Source organism: Galeopterus variegatus, unplaced genomic scaffold, assembly GCF_000696425.1.
Source record: "Galeopterus variegatus unplaced genomic scaffold, G_variegatus-3.0.2 Scaffold1654, whole genome shotgun sequence".
NCBI lineage: Eukaryota > Metazoa > Chordata > Mammalia > Dermoptera > Cynocephalidae > Galeopterus > Galeopterus variegatus.
Window position 1 is genome coordinate 145,054 of NW_007727765.1, and position 16,189 is coordinate 161,242.

At 33.3% G+C, this 16,189-nt stretch overlaps 1 protein-coding gene across 1 annotated transcript in view; it reads right to left on the reverse strand.

Moving 5' to 3' along the window:
• The window catches only part of CHD1 (chromodomain helicase DNA binding protein 1), a 70,656-nt gene that overhangs the window by 20,842 nt on the left and 33,625 nt on the right, over positions 1 to 16,189 (reverse strand). Inside the window, exons 10-22 of the mRNA XM_008578268.1 lie at positions 15,652 to 15,779; positions 14,669 to 14,885; positions 13,898 to 13,987; positions 12,072 to 12,262; positions 10,991 to 11,179; positions 7,950 to 8,112; positions 6,977 to 7,126; positions 5,713 to 5,784; positions 4,766 to 4,915; positions 3,668 to 3,816; positions 3,081 to 3,177; positions 2,884 to 2,979; positions 1,344 to 1,520 (exon numbers count right to left, since the gene is read on the reverse strand). Coding sequence (XP_008576490.1) covers positions 1,344 to 1,520; positions 2,884 to 2,979; positions 3,081 to 3,177; positions 3,668 to 3,816; positions 4,766 to 4,915; positions 5,713 to 5,784; positions 6,977 to 7,126; positions 7,950 to 8,112; positions 10,991 to 11,179; positions 12,072 to 12,262; positions 13,898 to 13,987; positions 14,669 to 14,885; positions 15,652 to 15,779 — 1,869 coding nt within the window. The remainder of the gene's footprint in view (positions 1 to 1,343; positions 1,521 to 2,883; positions 2,980 to 3,080; positions 3,178 to 3,667; positions 3,817 to 4,765; positions 4,916 to 5,712; positions 5,785 to 6,976; positions 7,127 to 7,949; positions 8,113 to 10,990; positions 11,180 to 12,071; positions 12,263 to 13,897; positions 13,988 to 14,668; positions 14,886 to 15,651; positions 15,780 to 16,189) is intronic.

Consider the following 16,189-nt stretch of genomic DNA (forward strand, 5'->3'; position numbering starts at 1 on the left):
TGTAAAACAAATAATTTTGTAATGCAATATTCTAAAAAATAAAGGTTAATTCAAAAAGAAATCTAATATTAGGGCATTTTCTTTTTACCAAAGAATCCAATTTAGCTTAGCATGGCATTATTACAGTTATTTAAAAATTAAAATTACATAAAGTATGCTCTCTGACCATGAGAAAATTAAACTAGAAATTATCAACAAAGGTACTTGGAAAATCTCCCAAATATTTGGAAATTAAAAAACATATTTCTTAAAAACCTGTGTGTCAAAGATTAAGTCAAAAAGGAAATTATAAAATATTTTGAAATAAAAGAAAATGAAAATAACAGATACAAAAATTTGGAATATTCAGAAAAAGCAGTGTTTAAAATTTTGTAGTATTAAAACACTAATATTAGGAAAGAAAGATCTCAATTTAAAAAAAAAGCAAATTAAACCAAAAGCAAGAAGGAAGAAATAATAAAAAGCAGAAATCCATGAAATTGAAAACAGAAAAATCAACAAAACTCAAACTGGTTCTTTTTTTGGGAGAAGAGACAACAAAAAAAAAAAGATGAATAAAATTGATTAACCTCTAGCTAGAATGATCAAGAAAAACTTACCAATATTAAGAATGAAAAGGGGGCATCACTAGGGCCGGCCCGGTGGCGCACTGGATAGTGCGCCGCTTGGGAAGCGCGGCGGCGCTCCCGCCCGAGGGTTCGGATCCCACATACAGACCGGTTCCCGCTCACTGGCTGAGCGAGGCGCGGGAGCAACACCGAGGATTGCGATCCCGTTGCCGGTCCCCGGTCCGGTACGGGGGCAACACTGAGGGTTGCGATCCGTTGCCGGACACGGAAAAAAGACAAAAGACACACACACACACACACACAAAAAAAGGGGGGGGGCATCACTAAATATCCCACAGACACTAAAAGGATAATTAAAGGAATACTATGAATAACTTTATTCCCATAAATTCAACAACTGAAAATGGACAAATTCCTCAAAACAAAGAAACTATCAAACTCACTCAAGAAATAACTAACCTGAATCGTTTTATATCTATAAAAGAAATTAAAGTTAGTTAAAAATCTTCCAACAAAGAGAACTCCAGGCCTAGATGGTTTCCCTGTCAAATACTCCCAAAAATATACTGAAGAAATGATCCCAACTCTACAAACTATCCCCAAAAACAGATGAGAAGGGAACATTTTTCAACTCATTTTATGAAAAAGACATTATCAAATCAAAGACATTACAAGAAAAGAAAACTATGAACCAATATTTCTCATAAACAAAAGATCAGTCCAGGGTGAGAATACTCTTACATTATAGAAATATGTTTTAAATTACAAAATTACCTGTTTTGCACAGTTTCTCATTCTTGGGAGCATATAAATTTCTTCAAGTTCTTTTTGTCTTTCTTCTTCTTCTAATCGTCTTCTTTGATCTTCTGGAATAATATCCTCCCAATTCTTAGAATTTCTTTCGGGTTCCAACTCAATGTCATCCTCATCCATATTTGAAAAGTTGGCAACCTGATGAATTCCAGAATTTTAACAGAATAAGTATTATGGAAAACTTTATCCTTAAATTATCCTTTTCTTTTCTGAGGGTAGTGTCATGACAGAATATAACAATAAAATCTGAATATCTTTAGGATAATGAATATGATTATGGACTAAACCAAACATGACTGCTAAACAATCAAGATTCATTTTTTCATTGGGGCAAAGCAGATCAAACTAAATGACTTCTAAGAATTTTCTAGGAATGATTCTCTTTTGCTCTGCTGTTCAATAAAATTATTACTCCAATAGAACTAGAGGTAGTAAATAGAATAGTAATAGTAAATAGAATAACAAAAAAGTAAGTTACATTATTAACATGCTAAATAATCTGCAGGAATTCCCAGACCAAGTACTGTAGAAGAATTTAATATTATTTTCGTGATCATAAAAACAGTACCTAAAGTGCCACTGATAGAAATAAGGAGCTCTGTGAGACCTTTGATAATTGATTTAGACTCCCTAAGCCCTAGTTTCTTCATCTCTAAAGAAAAGAACAATAAAACCACTCTAACATTTGTGAGGGTTAAATAAGATAATACATCTTAGGTACTATGTGAGAGTCTGGTATACAAAAAGCACTCATTAACACTAACTACCAATACTAGTACATTAAAACTTGTAGATAACTGGATGAAGGCAAAAAAAAAAAAAACCCAAAAACAAAAACTACACTTATCTTACATAAGAAATGGGGCTGCAAACAGTATTTATTCTCTCCTGTCTATTATTTAAATATGACAGCCTTAAAAGCCAGCTGTGTATGCATATCAACTCATTGGTATAAAAATAATTTATACTTACTTTAGTTATCAGTCAGTATTTTCGAAAGCAGATAGTATAACTTAATGTACAGGAAAAAAGTTAATTAGACCATGCCCAGAGTGAATGACAGTTCTAGAAACCTTCGCCTCTCACCAGGATTACTGAAAGTCTTCTAACTTATTTCCCTGCTTCAGTTCTTGTCCCACTACAGTCTATTATCCACACAGCACCCAGAGTGATTCATTGAAATTTTAAAAATTTTTATTCACTTCTGTGTCCCTGTATATGGCACATTGCAGATACTCTGTAAATATTTGTTAAATGAACAAATGACACAAATTAAATTGATTCTTAGAAACTTGGGTTCATAAAAAATGGCTAAGATATACAGGAACCTATTTCTTTAAACAAATGTCACTTAGCTTATGCCATGAGATCAGTTGACTTATGTTACTTTAGAACTCTATGTACCCCTTCAGCCCTCACCAAATCAGGGACGTTTATAAGTATTAATAAATAATATCTTATTGCTATTACAGAGAAAAATTAAGGTTAAAAAAAAATCTACCTTGAACTGGGAAAGCAATTCATCTCCTACAGTTAAAGGGCCTGGTTCATTTTCATGAGTTTCAGCCCTCTTCAAGATTTCATCTATATCCATTTCCTATAATTAGAAGGAAATTTTTTTATTTTAAACATACTTGAATCCTTCTCTCCTATCAAATAGATGACATACATTCTAAGGTTTTTTTAGTTTATTTTTACCTGAGGCTCTTGTTCTTCACCTTCGGGTTCTTTAAAAAGTTCTTCAGCACCAAACTTTAAAATAGCTGATAACTCTTCTTTATTGAAAGGAGTAGAACTAAAAACAGGAAAAACAAATAAAAACACTTAACATTACCAGTTAAAAATATAACATTTTTAGCACTTTTATAATTTACTGACATAGTCACTTTTAAAAGTTATATGAGGAAGTTAGATGGGTGAAATACTAGTATACTTACTTTAAAACTAAGGAACATAAGCACAGAAGTTAAAGGAACTTTCCATAAGATTATAAACCTTACAGTGGTGAAACCAGTTACTGAATATGTCTTCTGACTAGAAATTAGTTCAATGCCTTCGAAAATAGAAAAATTACAACACTAAATACAGTAGTACTTCAGCAATCTACCTACAGTTATGTAACATTTCAGAAAAGTTTAAGGTGACTTTAAAATGATATTTTTTGAAAATAGAAAAATTACAACACTAAATACAGTAGTACTTCAGCGATCTACCTACAGTTATGTAACATTTCAGAAAAGTTTAAGGTGACTTTAAAATGATATTTTTTATATTAAAGTAACCACCTTGATGGGGCAGAACCTGTGTGTAGTACTGTCTTCCCAGTTGTGTCCATTCTTTGAATCACAAGATGATCTAAAACCATCTTCTTTTTGGCCCTTTCAAGAATATCTTCTTCAACTGATCCCTTTGTAACTAGACGATAAATATTCACCTGTAAAAATACACATGAGGAAATATACTGTGGTAAAAAGGATTTGTTCTGCTAACCTGAAGTTCCCAAACATTGGTACAGAAACTGGAGCTTATCCTTCATGAAGTTATAGCTGGTTAAAAGCAAAATGAAAATTAAAAAAAATACATAATACTATGTTTAAAGCTTAAAGTTCTTCTGTTTAAGAGAATATTACGAGAGAATACCCTATCTTACTACATTCTGGTTGGGAGATTTTATTTGCTCATTTTTATTTTTTGGTTTTTTAATGGCATGATAATTTCTAAATTACAATTTAGCTAGGAAAAAAGAAAAAAAATAGTAAACTTTTGACCTTATACCAGTTCCCTCAATTCTGATGTTTCATCACTTCATATAATGCAAAATTCTATGAACCACTCCCCAAATTAATGAAGCTGCCCTGCCATAAAGCAATGCTTCCAAAATTAAAAATAACTGATGTGTATTAAGTTTTCGCTATTTCTCTTGGTCAGAGGTTTTATATGAAACAGTACCACCATGTAGGGGTATTCTGCCACAGCTGTACAAGAGAGTTCTACAAAAACTATAAAATAGGATGAATTTTATGTGTGGAGAATCTTGTAAGCACACGGACAATATATAAGCTAACAAAAGGTAGCATCATGTACAAACTTTCTTTCAAAAGTTAAAATAAGCAAACAACATTTTAGACTTTTTATATTGAGTGAAAAATATTGCATTCTATAGTTACAAACAATATATGATCAGAGTGCATGATTCTCCAGGTGACTGTGGTAAAATGAGTTCCTCAGTACCCTATCTGTTAAACAGCAATATGACAGTGTTCCAACAATTTTCCAATGATCTTTTGCAACTTTCTAGAGGATGAAACAAAATCACTCCCAAGCAATAATTTAAAAAAACCAAAAACAAACTAAAACAGCAAAGCAATCAAAATTAAAAATACCTGTTTCTTTTGCCCAATTCGATGAGCTCTAGCCTGTGCCTGAAGATCATTTTGTGGATTCCAATCAGAATCAAATATAACTACAGTGTCAGCAGATGCTAAATTAATTCCTAGACCTCCAGCTCTTGTGGAAAGCAAAAAGCAGAAATCCTGAAAGAAATTGTAAATACACAAGATTTTAAATTCCTCTAAACTGTGACTCAATAATTAAACTGAAAGTAATTTTACAATTGATGTTCTGAATTTTTTATTTTAAAAATAAAACTGAAAGTTTTAAATATAGCTAATATAAGCGGGTACTTCAAAAAGTTCATGGAAAAACAGAATTAGAATATGTATCTTTCCATGAACTTTTTGAAGACCCCATGTATAAACCTGTAGCAAGACCAATCAACATGAAAAGACTCCAAAATACAAACACACAAGGTAATGAACACTGAATTCAATACAGTGTTTACTTTCTGGGGAAAAAGAGAGGGATGAAGCTTCAAGTATATATGTAAATTTTATTTCCTTAAAAAATAAAAGATAAGGCACACACACAAAAAGAATTCCAAATGAAATAGAACTAACTTATTTTGTTTTTTTTTTTTTCTTCATTTTTGTCTTTTTTCATGACCGGCAACGGGACTGCAACCCACGGTGTCGCGCCCGCACCGCGCTCAACCAGTGAGCGGACCGGTCTCCATATGGGATCCGAACCTTCGGCAGGAGCGCCGCCGCGCTCCCAAGTGCCGCACTCTACCGGTGCGCCACCGGGCCGGCCCGAACTAACTTATTTTGAAGCAAGTTAACTGTTCCATGTTGAAATAGTATTGATAAGATTAAAACTGGCTAGCACCAATAAGACTCTTTTTTTAGCAAACTACAAATATGATGACTAAAAATATGACAAAATAATATAATGACTAAAACATAATTATTTACAGTTTTAAAAACCTTCATACCTCTGATCCGTCAGCATTAAAATGATCTAGAGCTTGTTTCCTCAGCTCCCCTTTTATTGATCCATCCAATCTCTAGGGGAAAAAAAACCGTTAAAATACTGCATTTAACAGAATCAAAATGTTAAAAAGCAATTAAGATCAATTATAAAATTAAGTAGGAAAATGTTGCACGCCCTTTGCTAAAACTATGTGAGTAAAAGGTATTTATGAGGCAGTAAAACAATGCCTAGGCATTCTGTCCAGTCTGTACTCTTAACCACTAAGACTGCTTCCCCAAAAGTAAATATCAGCTATTATACTGTTCTACCAGAGACCCAATGTAAGAAATATGTTAATGAGTAAACAGCTGTTTACAAACACCTGCAATGAGTTTATGACATGATGTATTACTTTATACTGTCATATTTTATAATCTATTTCATCTTTTAAAATGTTGGTGCAACCCATTAAATGGATTCCCAGATCTATTAATAGACTATAAAACACAGTTTAAAAAACACTGATTTAAGTCCAGTGTGGTTAATGGATCAAGAATATTAGTGTCACCTGAGAACTTACAAACACAAATTATTGAGGCCCACACCAGAACTACTGAATTAGAAACTCCAGCAAAAGCCCTCCACTTAATTCTGATGCATGCTAACATCTGAAAATCACTGATGTGAAGCACCATGAGCTCTAGAGTCAAAAAGCCTGCATTTTTGCCTAGGGCAACTAACTTGACTTTTCTCTATGTCACTTTCCTTCTCAGTAAAATGGATATAATAGTACTGCCTCATTCACAGACCTTAAAGGACTCAGTGAGAGAACTTAGGAAAACACCTAGTATACTGCCTGACATATATTGAGTGCCTACTAAACATTAGCTATTATTTTCACTTTAATCATAAACAGCAATTACTTTATAATTATTAACTGGTTATTAGAGTAGAAATAATTTGCCTACTATGATCTATGCATTTAAGTGATGAATTAAACTAATATTTTCAAAAGCTCTATGTTAACTTTTGCTACACTATATAAATTTTAGCTCTAAAAAGAAAAATATAAGAAAACATTTTAAATAATTTATTCTCGGCAGTATTGGTTTAAGTCAAATGGTCTAAATTGTCACCCAAACAAAGCAGAAAAATAAGATGTCTAAAACTAATTAAAAGTGTTGTTTCTTTTCCACTAAAACACAAATTACAATTAGTAAAAGCTCTAAGAATAGTGATATATCATTTATTGCAGCATGTTTAAATGGTTCTCTCTGGGAAGTGACCTTGGGAAACTGACGATATTTCAAATATTCCGCAAGTATATCTAACATCCGCACCATTTGAGAAAAAATAAGAACTCGATTGCCTCGTTCTCTTAGGCGAATTAACAGCTTGTCAAGAAGAATCAATTTTCCACTACTACGTATTAAGTGCTGAGGAAACAATAAATTATAACTGTTATAAACATGTTAAAAGAAGTAAATGATAAACATGTTCCACTTAACACTTCAATTGCTTTATTTTAAATTGAGATTTAAAATTTTCATAATGTTAAAATTTTCTGGGACCTTTACCATTCCATTCTATGACTAAAGCTAAAATTTTCCTTGCCATTTAGCATGTAGATTTTTGTTGTATTTTCAGGGAGAAAAAAGTATATTGTTTCACTCTATTTGCTAGTTATTACACTATTTCTCCAAAAATCTTAGATGAAAAATAAATACATTGGAATAAGCAGCAACTAAGCAACAAAAAGTTTAAAAAGAGTAAGCAAACACATTCTAATGGATTACTTATCACTGATCCTAGGCCCTCAATGCACTACTGTGGCTGGATTGCATCTGTGCCTTCATACTTCTGATTTGTCTTCCAGAAGTAATGGGAAGGGTAAAATCTGAGGTCCAGATGTCCTTCTTTAGACTACCATTTGCCAAATCACAAATTCAGCATAATCACTATTAGTAAATTTTTTTTCATAATTATGAATATTCTAAGGGATTTTTGTGAGTAAATTACTACATCCCACGGTTTTGAGATGTTTTTATAAAACTGATCAAATAATTAGATAAATTAAAAATTTTAAAGCTTTTTATAAAGACTAATAAAAATAACCCAAACCATTATTTAAAGGCATCATTAACCACAGAAAACTTCTAACCAACATATTAAAGCATTATACCATTTTCAGTTATAACTAAACCAAATACTTCTAGAATTTTGCTTTACCACAAAGCAACAAGATCTAAAAATTCTTACCTGTAAGGCCTCCTGTTTATTATAGAATTCATTATTATCTGGTGGTTTAATGAGGTAGCAATGGTTACAACATTTCTTAAGCTCCATCATAATGTTCAAAAAGCCTGAGGTACTGCCCTTGGAACCTTTGCTGAGGGCTTTGTAATTCCTAGTTAAAATCCATCTTAAAAAAAAAAAAATCATGAGAATAATGTTTAATAGAACAAACAACTACCAGGATGAATTCTAAAAACATAAAAAGGCCAATGTAGAAGCACAGCAAAATTGTTAACATTATTAAACTCACAATCAGATATACTACGAATCAAACCTCATTAATAAGACTCAGGAGAACCATATGACTTATCTGAACCATTAAACTATACACCCTAAAGGTTTAACGTAACAAGTGAATAGGGTGTATTAATCCTTTCCTTTCCTTCCCCTCCTTATATTTTCTAAAAAGATGGTTAACTGTATTGTCTATCTTTACCTTCTCGCACATTCCATTGCATTAGAGAGATAATGAAATCAGTCTTTTGCACAGATCTAAAAGAAACCTCATGAGGATATCTGGTTTTAGCCATACGTCTGTTTCTAAACCATAATTACACAATACATTTGCAACTAACAGAAAAATTCTGGTGCCATTTATTACTTCGAATGACATAACATGACCTACTTTTTCTTCTATCACCTTTTCTTTTCTTTTTTAGAAGGCTAGCTAGTCTTTGAAGGAACTTGAAAGTTTCAATTACCTAGTGTACATATTCTTTACTACTAGTTAGTTATTCACCATCTCCCTGAAACTGAAACGGAACCCATGGACTATTGCTCGGTGCCAAAACACAATTTTTCAAGGTAAAAGACTATTTTTCCCTATCCAGAAAGAATTTCTTCTGAATTTCTTTAGAGATGATATTCTAAAACCTTTCCTAGAAATTTATGGCAATATTCTATTACCTTAGTTATCAAAAAGTAACTTGAAAAGTCTAACTTCAACATCCATGATTTATGACTAGCACTGAGAGAATTACAGGTAATTGTGCCTTCTTTCTACTTTTCTTGACTTCTCTAAATTTTCCACAAATAAAAACATTACCATTTTTAAAAAAACCAAAAAACAAAATGCCATTTTGCACTGCAAAATATATTCTTGCCATAAATTAAAACCTGAATCTAAACAAGCACCTAAATCTCCTACCAATCTATAGGAAATATAGGGCATATGTTAAACTATTCCAGAGGGATGAACTACACAAAGTCTAGACTGTGGAAAAATTTTACAGAATAACTGTTTCCCTCATCAAATAAATTTAAGAAAAAAAGGAAAACAAGGTACTCATAGACAAGAGACTCAATGAGACAAACCAATTGCCAATATGAACTTTATTTTAATCCTGATTCAAACAAACTTTTTAAAAAAGTTTGAGAAAATAGAGAAAATTTGAACACTGATACTGAACAACAGTATAAAATTATTGTTAAAATTTTAAAATGGGGGCTGAGCCAGTGGTGCACTCGGGAGAGTGCGGTGCTGGGAGCGCAGTGATGCTCCCGCCGCGGGTTTGGATCTTGAACACTGATACTGAACAACAGTATAAAATTATTGTTAAAATTTTAAAATGGGGGCTGAGCCACTGGTGCACTCGGGAGAGTGCGGTGCTGGGAGCGCAGTGATGCTCCCGCCGCGGGTTTGGATCCTATATAGGAATGGCCAGTGCACTCACTGGCTGAGTGCGGTGTGGGCGACACCACACCAAGGGTTGCGATCCCCTTACTGGTCACGAAAAAGACAAAAAAAAAAAAAAATTTAAAGTGGAATACTAGTATTTTTTTAATCAATTATTAGAGATACATGGAAAAATATTTATAGATAAAACCATTTTATCTCTGACTTGCCTCAAAAAGATAGGAAGTGGGAGGAATGGGGATGGCTAGAAATAAAACAAGACTGACTATGAGTGGAAAATTAAGCTGAGTGCTGGGTACATGGGAGTTCATTACAATACCCTATTTTTGTATATGTATGAAATTTCCCATAATAAAAACCTTAAAAATTATGGCATAAATATATTCTTTAAATGTATGGCTGTAGTGGATTGAATTATGTCCCCCCAAAACTCATTGAAGTTTGAATATTATCCCCCACATTTTATGTATTAGAAACTTAGCCCTCACTGTGACTGTTAAGAGGGTGAGAAATCCTATTACAGTAATTGGAAGGTGGAGTGAACTGCAAGATGTGCAATAGTGAACGGATTAAAAATGGTGGTTGGGGTGTGGTTCCAAGGGCTTTAAAAGAAGAGGAGAGTTTGTCTTGCTCTCTCTGCTTCCACCATCTTGCAATGTGAGACCCCTGAGTCAGTTATGCCACCACCAGATGGACTTTGGACTTCCCAGCCTCAGAAACTGTAAGCAATAAATGTTGTTTTTCTTTATAAATCACCCAGTTCAGCGTATTTTGTTATAAGCAACAAAAATGGACTAATACAATAGCACTTACAAATTTTAACATAAAATATAAATATTTCTGAGACTGCAAATGCATGTAGCAATTATCTCACTTTATGCAACTAAATGTTTAAATAGATATTAGGCCAGATTTTCCTTTTTGAGTTTTTGAAAAGTGTTACTATGATCTTGACATACAAAATTTACACAAAATATAATTTACTTATATTCTTCAAAAAAGTAGAAGGGTTTAAAAATTTCTTTTTCTGGCTTCTACTTCTACCTATCAATAAACATAATTATATAATACCTCAGTATCATGAAAATCCTAATACTAAAAGAAAATCTCTATAAGGTAACAGTATATCTAGGAAAGAGATTAATGATGTTTTAGAAGATGAATCACACACCACCCATGATCTTGGACATGCCATTAAATCTCTTTTTGCTACATTATGCCATGGAATACATCTATTCCAAAATTCAAGAGTTGCTACTGCTCTAAGACCCTATTTGTGAGGACAACGGGGTCACCACGATGAAGATAAGGACATACAGGGTTTTCAGAATTGAATGTTCACAGAACATATGCTCTGTATACAGCTTACTTGTAATATTGTTTTTGTAAAGCACTCATTTCCATTCTTAAAATCTGCTCAACCTTGGCAGGAAGAGATTTTTCCACATCTTTTTTAACTCGGCGTAACAAAAATGGCTCAAGTTCCTTGTGCAGGCTTGCGTAACCATATTCTCTCCCTTTGCCATGCTCTTCTTCGAAATCTTCCCAGGAAGAAAACCTTTGGAATTTAAGAAAATGGTATCATCACTGAAAAAAGTTAAATTGTGTATGAGATTTTTTCAGAGTAGTCACATGTAAACAAAATATAAATTTTTAGAAAAAAAAATTAGCTAAAACTAGTCACTTCTAAAAATCTCCCTCCCAGTAAGTCTACTATATATAAAAATATATACATAAAAATAAAAAATATATGTTGTTATTCTTGATTAAATGAATACAAAGTATTTTCAAGTATTAAAATAGTTCTCAAAAACTATACTTTTAAAGTTCTGGATCTATTGAAAAACATTATGTATGTGACCACGGACAAGTTACTAACCTTATCTAGTCTACTTTTCCTCATTTAGAAATTGGGACTACTAACTAGCACCTTGTTGTTCTTACTGTTACTATTGAAATACAGGGCTGGCTGGTTAGCTCAGCTGGTTAGAGCATGGTGCTGATAACATCCCTGTACTGACTTGCTGCAAAACAATATCAAAAACAACATTAAAAAAAAAGAAAATAAAGGGGCCGGCCCGGTGGCGCACTGCTACAGTGCACTGCTTGGGAGCGTGGCGGCGCTCCCAGAAAAGAAAAATTAAAATACAAAGAATGGCCTTGTTTTAGTTTTTCAAGCAAGGCATTACTGTGAACATATGCAAATCAACTGTTATAATTTATTATACATGGATTAAGTTTATTTATGTACATAACTGAAAAATTCAATTATTATTACAAACAATCCCACCCATTTCCTTTTTTTACTTTTTTTTCCCCTTCTTAATAATCTGTGATCCAATCTTAGGGCAATAAAACGTACTGACCTTATTACCTGTACTAATTATTTTCCCATTAAACATTAGCATATAAAACTATGATTAAAATTATATACTCCAAATTTGTCTTACTTTTCTGGCATAATGAAATGTAGCAAAGACCAGAGCTCTTTGAGGGAGTTTTGTAGAGGAGTTCCAGTGATAAGGAGACGGTGATTGGATTTAAAATCTATTAAAGTTTTATAGAGAAGGGAGTCATCATTCTTTAATCGATGTGCTTCATCGACACCTATAAATGCCCAGTTTAGACCTCCAAGGAATGCCTTAAAATAAACAGAAGAGTTAATACTTTGAGAGTAAAATGAAATTCAAATTTAGCCTTCCCATTTAATCTGAACTCAAATTATTAAAATGAAGCAAATTAAAAATAAACTTTTCTCTAATTTTTTTTTTTTTTTGTCTTTTTTACTGACCGGTAACGGGATTGCAACTCTCGGTGTCGCGCCCGTACCGGGGACCGGCAACGGGATTGCAACCCTCGGTGTTGCGCCCGCACCTCGCTCAGCCAGTGAGCGGGAACCGGTCTGTATGTGGGATCCAAACCCTCGGCAGGAGCGCCGCCGCACTCCCAAGTGGCGCACTCTCCAGTGCACCACTGGGCTGGCCCAAATTTTTAACTAATAAATTATTATTTCAAGATTTACTGGATCCTCAAATCAAGTAACTCACCATGCAAAATAAAGTTCCTTCTATGACTAATTTAACCATTAGAAAATATAACATAATATCAAGTCAAATTTTTTACCAGCTAATACATTGATAATAAAGGGAAAAACCAATAATTCTATTTAAAAATTTTACAAAAGGTTTTTAGCCAAAGCCCTATAGAAACCTCTATTAACATCAATTTTGAGGAATTATGATACAAACTGGGAACAGTGTCACACTCCACACATAGTCACTGCATGACTTTTATAAACTGTAGATCTCTAGCACAGAAACTTATGTCTTTAACTTAAAACAGAGATAGGTCTGATTCAGCTACTTAATAGCTGTGTGACCTTAAGCAAGTTCATTAATTCTTTGAGACTTGACTTTTCACTAACGTAGAGATAGCAAATATCTTATAAAGTAAATGGGGAAATTAAATGAGTAGCTACAAAGCATTTAGCACAGTGCTTCACATACTGGTAGCTTAATCCTGTTAAGCATCCTTCTCCTCTTTGAAGTGTCAGTAGACACTGTAACAATCTAGATTCATTTAAGTCAAGAGTTGGCAAACTTTTTTTGTTGGGAGCCAGAGAGTAAGTACTTTAGATTCTGCAGACCAATATATGGTCTCTGTTACAAATTCTTTCTACAACCCTTTATACGTAACTGATAACAGTTTGGAAGTGTCCCCACAAAAACTCATGTGGAAATCTGATCCCCAATGTGACAGTGTTGGAAGCTGTTTGAGTCATGGGGGCAGATCCCTCATGAATGGATTAATGCTCTCCCTGGGGGAGAGGGGATTAATGAGTGAGTTCCCGCTCTTTAGTTCCCACGAGAGCTAGTTGTTTAAAAGACCTTGGTACCTCCTCTCTCTCTCTTGCTTCTTCTCGCCATGTGATCTGATTATACCCATGGCTGCCTGTGCTTTCCGCCATGAGTAGAAGCAGCCTGAGGCCCGCACCAGATACTGCTGTCCCAGATCATAAGCCAAATAAGCCTCTGTTCTTTATAAATTACCCCGTCTCAGGTATTTCTGTTATAGCAACACAAACCGACTAATACAGTAACCCATTAAAATCCTTTAAAAATGTAAAAACTATTCTTAGTTCAAAGGCCATAGACAAATAAGTCCACAGGCTATCATTCGCTGACTGATGATATAAATCAACCTCTCATCCTGTCCGTAAAATATGGTAAAGGAAACACTGATATACAACAAACAGAAAAACACAGGTAATACATACCTTATCTTTCAATAATATTTCATAAGTTGTTAACAGTATATTAAATTTTAACCGTTTGGTCTGGGGATGCATCCATTCATGAGTTCTTATCTACCAAGAAATTTTAAGGACAGTTTTAAGTCAAACATTAAGCAAACCATACTTTTACTTCAGTACCTAAAATAAAATTAAAATCCATTCGAATACATAAACAACTATTAATATATATTTAATAGTTAATTATTCTTTAAATAGTCTAACATGGTATATGTTCATCCTATCATAAATAAAATGTAAATAACACAGCATTATCAAAATCTATAAAAAAAATTAAGCAAAAGCAATTTTAACATAAACCTTTCACTGAAGAAAGTTTTCATTGAACAAACACAAATGATTCATTCATTTAATAATATAACATTAATGGATCCAATGTGATGTCGAGTTTGCTTCACAATAATTGGAAGGAGAGTAGTATGTAGATGTACAGATGAAAAAACACTTGGAATGAGTTAAAATTGTGAAACTGGAAATGGGAACATGGGGGTTTATTACACTCTTCTGTCTGCTTTCAGTTTATTTGAAATTTTCCATAAAAAATAGAAAAAAATATATAAAGTAACACTAAACCAAAACTGATTTTTATTACAGCCAATTAAACATGTATTAAGTACTTATTTGTGGCAAGTTCTATGCTAGGAACTTAGACTATAAAGACAATAATAAAAAAGGACAAAATACTCATCCTCAAAGGCATGCCTAGATTTCTAAATTTGTGGGAAAATAACTTACCATGTTTCTGCTGTTAATGTCACCTAAATAAACTACAGCATTCATTTGAGAAGCCCATATCTGAATCTCTCTTTGCCAGGAAGTGAGAGTGGAGAGTGGTACTACTAATAGAAAAGGTCCATATAACTGATGTTCATGAAACAAATAGTTCAGAAATGAGATCGTCTGTATTGTTTTTCCAAGGCCCATTTCATCAGCAAGTATACAACTATTTCCTCTACAAAATTAAAAAAAAAATCATATATACAATAACGATTCAAATATGCAAAGAAACCTTTTTACATCACGTGTATACATTTATATGAACACCAATAAAATTAATCTTATAGGTATTATACACAATATCCCATTTTTATTAGCTACAAATAATAATTGTAAAGGCATCTGGCTAAAGACTAATCATTAATATTATAAGAAAAGTAAAGGAAGTTTGCCATTTTAGGCCAGAAGAGACTTAAAGCTTAACAGTATTATCTTTAATCAATTTTGAAGTCAAGAATACATCTATTAGTAGTAGAGTTCATATATTAAATAAGTAAAAAAGTATGTAGGACAAACATAAGTGAAAAACCATAGCTAAACTACAACCTGGAGAGTCATATACATTGTACTCCTAAGAGCTGAGTGGGGGACCATAGGAGATAGGAAAAAAAGTAGAGAACTAAGTGAGAACTAGAAATAAGTAGGAGAAAGAGAAATATTCTAGGAATGGTGTAGGATGTGAATGCATATACATTCTGATTTTTAAGTTGAATAAAAACATATTTAAGAACTGCAACGATCAAACAATTTAAACTCAAACTCTACTGGATTTTCTTCCTACTTTGTAATAAGTATTGTTTGCATAAACTAGGAAATATAAAGACCTGTACATAAAATGTCAAAAGGCCTTAGCCTTTATGTTAATGAAATTCTTTTTTGAATCCTACATTTGTAAAATTCTTGTTCTCTCAAATTAAATACATGATTCAAAATATACTTACTTGCACCAAGAGTGAGCAAGCCAATTTAAACCATTTAGTTGATAATCTCTTAATTCTAAACCCTCATGTCCTCCAATATAGGATGGTTGCTTCTTCAAGGCTACAAACCTTGGCCTTTGTTTTAATACCTTTAGTAGAAATAAATGGTAATATGTAGAATTATTACATATAAAAAATTATATTAAAAGAAAAAAATCTCAGTTTTCATCGTATTCTAAACTTTCATCTCAAATTAAGTTCAGATTCCATGACTCAAAATATATCTGAGGATTTAGTCAAAGACTGCTTTCTATTTACTCTAATAAGAATGCATAGTAAAAGGGCCGGCCCAGTGGCGCACTGCTACAGTGCACCGCTTGGGAGTGCGGCAGCGCTCCCGCCAAGGGTTCGGTTCCCACATACAGACCGGTTCCTGCTCACTGGCTGAGCGAGGTGCGGGTGCAACAATGAGAGTTGCGATCCCGTTGCTGGTCCCGGTCCGGTCCGGGCGCGACACTGAGGGTTGCGATCCGTTGCCGGACACGAAAAAAGACAAAAA